At 52.6% G+C, this 6,930-nt stretch overlaps 1 protein-coding gene across 1 annotated transcript; it reads right to left on the reverse strand.

The window, feature by feature from the left end:
* Nucleotides 1–3,551: 3,551 nt before the first annotated feature.
* LOC308278734 (polyadenylate-binding protein 1-like 2) lies at nt 3,552–4,181 on the reverse strand (the record flags this gene model as incomplete). The annotated part of the gene is made up of 1 exon (XM_080718723.1): nt 3,552–4,181. The coding sequence occupies exon 1, from the start codon at nt 4,152–4,154 to the stop codon at nt 3,552–3,554; it is 603 nt and encodes a 200-aa protein (XP_080574849.1). The 5' UTR covers nt 4,155–4,181.
* Between the last annotated feature and the right edge of the window lie 2,749 nt (nt 4,182–6,930).

The raw sequence follows: 6,930 nt of genomic DNA on the forward strand, positions 1-6,930 counted from the left end.
ATTTTGAAACAAGGTCTAAGATGCTGAGGTTGACCTGTGATTCCCCTGTTTTAGCCTCCCAAATTATGGGATTAGAGGCATGCACCACCATATTTTTATAACATTAAAAATCATAAAAAACAGTTATGATTCCCATGGAGAAGCTTGTGTAGGAAAATGTTCTTTCTTGGTGGCAGTGTGAATTTGTAAATCCAGGCTACTTAGTGGTATAGTAAAAGAATTTTAAAAGGCTTCTTTTCCATTCTACTTTTTGGCATGTATCTTAAGTACATAGTACTACAAGAATACTGCATAATTACTCAGCACAGACCTGGATTTACTGGGGGAAATTTAGAAATTAAAGTTTGAAGTAAAGACATACTTTAAAAAAATCCTGATTCACCTGTACAGTGGCAAAATGTTTTGAAAGAATATTGAATAACAAAAGATTTGTTCAATGTATTTACAATATATTGAAAAGGAAAATTTGACAGAATGTATTCACTATCAATATATATTGCAGTGCTGGGGATGGAAGCCAGGGGCATTCTACTACTTCTGAGGTACACCCCAGCCCTATTTTTTATTCTTTATTTTGAAACAGGGTCTCACTGAGTTGCAAAGGGCCTAAGTAGCTGATACTGTCCAGGAACCATGATCCTCCAGTCTAAGACTCCCTAATGCTGGGATTACACGTGTGTGCCCACCCACCCAGCATTCTACCATAGAGATACACACTAAATCCCATTTTATTTTATTTTGAAACAGAGTTTTACTAAGTTAGCATGTGTTGATGGCATCAAACTTACAATGAACCAGAGATCCTTCAGTGACCACCTCCCAAGTACTAGTATTACAGGCTTGTGCCACCATACCAGGCTTTGTACACATTTTTTGTGGTACTGTGGATGGAACCCAGGGACATTCTACCTCTAAGCCACACACCCAGCCCTATTTTTTATTCTTTATTTTGAAACAGGGTCTCACTGAATTGCAAAGGGCCTTATTAAGTGATGCTGTCCATGAACTGCGATCCTCCTGTCTCAGCCTCCTGATGCTGGGATTACAAGTATGTGACACCAAACTCGACTTGTATACATATTTTAAATGTTTCAAAGTTTTTTCTGTTAGGTGGTAGATTTAGGAGTGATTTTTTTTACTTTTTTGTTTATCAAAGTAATATATTTCTAGTATCATGAGGTATTATTTCAATAAAGATAAATGTTTAAAATAAACAAAAAACTCGATTGTCCTGATAAAATATTAGAGTGCAGAAGTGACTATAATAAAAAGCTGAGAAAATTAACCATTTGTCCAAGTCCTCTCATGATATTTGTGTCCTTATTTGAGGCAAAATGTTACTATCTCCATGAATGGCCATTCATTCATTAACATCAACAAAAAATGTTTTAAGCCTTCTAGATTCTTGGACTTTTCCATTCTATGTTGAGTAATATTTATGCAGAAAATAATCCCTCTTTTTTCCAGTAGCAGAGACTGAACCCAGGAGTGCTCTATGACTAAGATCTATCCCTGGCCTATTTTTTCTTTTATTTTGAAATAGGCTCTAAGTCATGCAGTATGGCCTTGAAATTATGATCTTATTGCCTTAGCCTCCCCAGAAGGTAGGATTACAGGTGTAAATTACTGGAAATTAAGATCTCAAATATAAGTCAGGCATACACAGAATAATATTTTTGGTGGTTTTGATTTGAAAGGAAAAAATGTGAAATAACCCAAATATTCTATAAATAAGAAGTAATTAAAACAAATACCACCATATAGTATCTCAAGGTGAATAGAAATGAGTGCATATATTTGTCTAACTTTGTATTTGGCGTACTCACACTGTGAAGCAATAAAGAGCCAAAGAAACATTAGAAGAATATTTAATGACATGAAAGGATATTCAAGAATATCTATGCATCTATCTCTATAATCTATATATTTTATGTGTGAAAAAAGCAGATATTGAAAGGGTATATACATTAAATTCACATATATATCACATGGAAAACACTGAGCACATATAGATGAACATGTTTAAGGAAGGTATGGGTAGTCACTGGGATTGCTAACTGATGACACCGATCTTCTTCTGTTAATTCATGTGTTGATTTATGACGTATTTTTCCGCAACGAAGCTGAATTATCATTTTATTGACACCAGAAAAGAAGGACAGAAACTAGGCAGGGGTCGGAGGGCAGGGTGATAAGGTTGATTAACAGTGTTGAATTCCAGCAAAACTGCCAAGGACGGCGAAATACCATTTGCAGCACATCAAGAAGCTCGCCAAGGAACACACACACACACACACACACACACACACACACACACACACACACCAGTTACATGTGACCAGGGTGGGGGAATGGCATATATTTTTTTTTTTTTTTTACTAGCTGCGCTGGCTGGCTGGCTGGCTGGCTGGCTGGCTGGCTGGCTGGCACACGGAGTGCAAATCGGCACAATGCTTATGAAGGGAGCCTTTGGGTCACACACAGGAAAAGTCATTGAGATGTCTTTATGTGGATCCTGCAAGTCCACAGTTAAGGAGACCATCCAGGATGCTAGCAAAGATTTGGCTTGACAAGGATTCACTCATCAGAGCACGCAGTGTTGGTTTTAAACACAGGGAAAAAACTAGGCACCACCTGAATGTCCAACAATGCGGGAATGATTACAGAAACAACGTTAAGGTCCGTGGATACACAGGAGCACTCTGCAGGCACTGAAGATGATGTTTCATAAGCCTGTTGAATAGCATGAAAAAGAGTTCAAATGGTTGCTTTTTGTTTGGTTTTAGTTGCTGAAAAAGCAGGTTAAGAAACACCACACACATGAACCATTTCTACAAGAGTATGTTAAAGGGAGGTGGGGGTGGGAGGGGGGAAGCCTGGATACACAGCACACACCAAAAAGGTATAAGTGGTTCTGTCTGGGTAGTGGGATCACGGGAGGGGGGGTTGGGGTGGGGTGGGGGGTGCTGTGTGTGGGGGGTGGGGGGAGATTACTCTCTTGGTTTTTCTGTCATCTGATTTCCTTTTCCTTCCTGATATTTCTACCATGGAATTGTATCACCTGCACAGTAAACAAAGAGAGAATGAAAATGCTTTTAAGGACCAAAGGACAGGGAGAAGAGGCAGCCTTTAACCCATCAAATGGCACAGATTAGTCAGATTATTGACAACGCCCTTGGTGGTGGGGGTAGGGGGAAAGAGGGGGAGGAGAAGACTGCAAAGGGGAGGAAGTGGGGGAGAGAGGCAGGGGGAGAGGGAGAGAGGCAGGGGGAGAGGGAGGGGGGAGAGAGGCGGGGGGGGCAGGGAGGGGGGGAAGGGAGGCAGGGGGAGGGGGAGAGAGGCAGGGGGAGGGAAGAGGGGGAGGGAGGGAGAGGCAGGGGAGGGGGAGAGGACAGAGAGGGGGTAGGGGGGAGAGGCTCAGGGGGAGAGGGAGGGGGACCTGCACTCCCAATACAATACACTGCTGGTGGGTTGGGGGTAGGGGTGGTGGGGGGGTTGTAAACCGGGTGGGAGCCCAGACTTGGCTCTGCTGGCTCTCTCCTTGGACGTCTTCACCGGAAGGTGGCCTCCTCGTCGGTGTCTACCTCGAAATCTTTGACGTCAGCGCTGGTGGACTGCCTGGCCCAGGCCCCCCTCTCGGCCTCTCTCTCTCGGTGCGACTTGAACCTCCCGACGAAAATTTTGCGGTAGTTCAGGAACATGCCATTCATCACATCGATGGCCCGGTCGGCCGACTCCTGCTTCTGGAAGTGCACGAAGCCGTAGCCCTTGGGCCCCCTCTCGTCGCAGGCCACCTTGCAGGACAGGATGTTGCCGAACGCAGAGAAGATGTTGTACAGCGCCTTGTTGTCGATGGTCTTGCCCAGGTTCTTGATGAAGACGTTGCCCACCCCGCTCTTGCGCAGCGAGGGGTCCCTCTGCGACCACATGATGCGCATCGGCCTGCCCTTTATGACATCAAAGTTCAGGGTCTCCAGGGCCCGCTGGGCGTCCACCGGTTGCTGGTAGTTGACATACGCGTAGCCCAGGGAGCGGCGGGTGATCTTGTCCCGGCAGATGCGGATGGAGAGGATGGCCCCGGCGGGGCTGAACTTCTCATACAGCATCGCCTCGGTCACCTCGGGGTGCAGGTCGCCCACGTACAGGGAGGCCATGGGGAAGTCTGGGTTCCCCGGCGACCCCCCGCCCGCCGCCTCGGCCGCCGCCGCCGCCGCATCTGCATCCGCGGCGGCCGCCGCGGCCGCCACCGCCGCCACCGCGGCCGCCACCTCCGCATCCGCATCCACATTCGCCTCGCCCAAGGGGAACGCCGCAGCCTCCGCGGCGGTGGCAGATTCGGGGGCGCCGGCCTCCGCCGCCGCCACCACCGCGGCCGCCCTGGCCGCCTCCACCTCCTCCCGCACCAGGACGGCCGCCGCCTCCTCCAGGGTGGCCTCGGCCGCCGCCGCCGCCGCCGCCGCCGCCGCCGCCTCCTCTACTGCGGCCTCAGCCTCCACCTCCGCTTCCGCCTCCGCCACCGAGGCCTCCGCCACGGCCTCCGCCACGGTCGCCGCCGCAGCCTCCGCCTCCGCCGCTGCGGCCGCCGCGGCTGCGGCCGCCGCCTCCGCCGCCGCCGCGGCCGCCACTGTCGCCGCCGTCGCCACGGTCACTGCTGCCGCCGGGCCGCTGCCGCGACCTCCCTTCCCGCGATCTGAGGGGCCGGAGAGGCGGGGGGGGGGCGGGAGGGCCGGTGGGAGCCCGGGCCGGGGGCGCGAGCCGGAGCTGGGAAGGGAGGGGGTCGGGAGCTAGCCGACCTGACAGTCCAAGTCCACCTGGGCCGGCCCGAGCGAGCGCGCTTCCCGGAGGAGCGCCCAGCTGCGAAGGAGTCGCCGCAGCCCGCAGCCCGCTGCTGTCGCCGCCGCGCCGCCGCTCGGTCGTGGGCTAACTAACGTGCGGGGCGCGGGCGGGCGGGAGGGCGGCGTGTGCTGGGGGGCGGGGGGTGTTGGCGTCTGTGGTCCGGGCAGCTGGGAAGGCTTCTGTCTCTTTGGTTCCCCCTGTGGCTGCTGCGGGGCTGCGGGGCCCGCGGGCGGAGGGCGGGGGCAAGGGTGGGGATGGGGCTGGGGTTGGGGGGAGGCGAGTGATCAGCCTCTGGGCGGCCTCCGCATCTTTGGGAAAAGGTCGCCCCTGGGAACCTGCGGATCCGGCATCCACGGGGAGGGGACTTATTTTATGCCCCTCTGCTCACCGTGGAAGGTTTCCATGATTAAATCGAGTGCCTTGCCACAGGGGGCGGGGTGGCCTTGAAGAGACACTTGCTGGGCCTAGAGGAAGCCAAGGAAAACCGTAATTTTCTCGGGGTCCCTGCCTCTTGGCGCGACCAAACGCTCACAGTTCCCCCAAAGACCACCACCGCCACCAAGGAAGCTTGCGGGGATGGGGTGGGGGGGGGAGAAAGCTAGAGAGGAGAGGAGAGGCAGCAATCAAAGTCTGTTCACTCATAATACCCTGCCAGGAATATTTTTGGAGCACGCGCCAGTCCATAGGGATACTGGGCAGGGGTGGGGTGGGGTGGGATTGGAGGGTATTGGCTGATTTTGAGTTTGTCCTGCGGAGCTGATAGTCTGGGATGGGAGAACGAGAGACCCGGGCCTCTGCACACCCGCAAGGGCAGGTAACAGGGCCTGCTCCAGAGCCAGGCACCGACTCAGGGGGATGAGGTCCCCAGAAGAGGAGGCGGGGCTCCTAGGGTGAGCCAAGCAACTTTCAGAGGAGGGTAAATGTATGTATGGGGTCCCAACATTGGGGGCCAGCCAGAGGGGGAGAAAAGGGAGGCCCAGAAAAGACTTGGACATCTGCAAATCGCCTAGGCATGTTGTCATCCTCACATAGCAAAAGCGGGGCTCCCTGCACCCTCCCAGCTCTCCCCAACGGTACACCTTCCACAGCAGCCACCGGCCATCTGGGAAAGGCAGTGACATGCAAATGGGGAGTCCTCCCGGCCTCTGTGTCCTTCCTCTGGGCTCCGTCTCACCTGCCCCTTCAGCAATGCCTAGACCTCCATTTTCCAAACGCCATGGGTCTGGGATGGTGCATGCACTCACCCCTCGGCCACCGAACCGGCCACCCCTGCCCGCCAAGCCCACTTCTCTCTCTGGCCGGGAAGCCAGACTGATCTTTCCCAGAGAGGAATTATTGCACCTTTCACCTTCCTCCCCTCCTGAAAGTCCCCAGACGGCTCCTCCAGCACTTCACTTCACCTCCTTGCTACTACGTCATACTCCTTGCCATGGCTTACATACAAGGAGCTGCATGATGTGGCCCTCACCCAACTCTCCCTTCTCACCTGGCTACGTCCTGACTGGCCAGCCAGCCACCTACGTCATACTCCTTGCCACGGCTTACATACAAGGAGCTGCATGATGTGGCCCTCACCCAACTCTCCCTTCTCACCTGGCTACGTCCTGACTGGCCAGCCAGCCACCACAGGCCTCCTTACAACACTTTTTGGCCAATTCGGGCTCCGAGGTCCATCATCCTAATGGCATGGAACACTGGAGGCTTCCACCTTCCTGAATCCTTTCTCCGGCCTTTGCAGATCCTAAGCGAGTTTCTGTGGGGTTTTTTGTTTGTTTGTTTTTTGTAATGCAAAAAAAAAATCGCAGCAAGTCATAGGAAGCATACTCTAGGGCTCACACAACCCGGGGGTGGGGAGGAGGAAGAGGAGGGAACACTTTGTTCTGTTTTCATGCCAGGTGTTTAGATTGTAGGGTGATAAGGCAGTCCCAAATCTGGGTCTCATCTCGTCCCCTGTGCCCTTGACACAGAGATGTACCCAGGTCAATTCTGGATGTGATAAAAGGCAGGAGAAAAAGAACGGCTCTCTCCCTTCTCTCTTCTTTCGCCTCTCTTCTCTTTCTTCTCTTCTCTCTTCTCTTCTCTCCTTTCTTCTCT

Source organism: Muscardinus avellanarius (assembly GCF_963383645.1).
Source record: "Muscardinus avellanarius genome assembly, chromosome: X".
NCBI lineage: Eukaryota > Metazoa > Chordata > Mammalia > Rodentia > Gliridae > Muscardinus > Muscardinus avellanarius.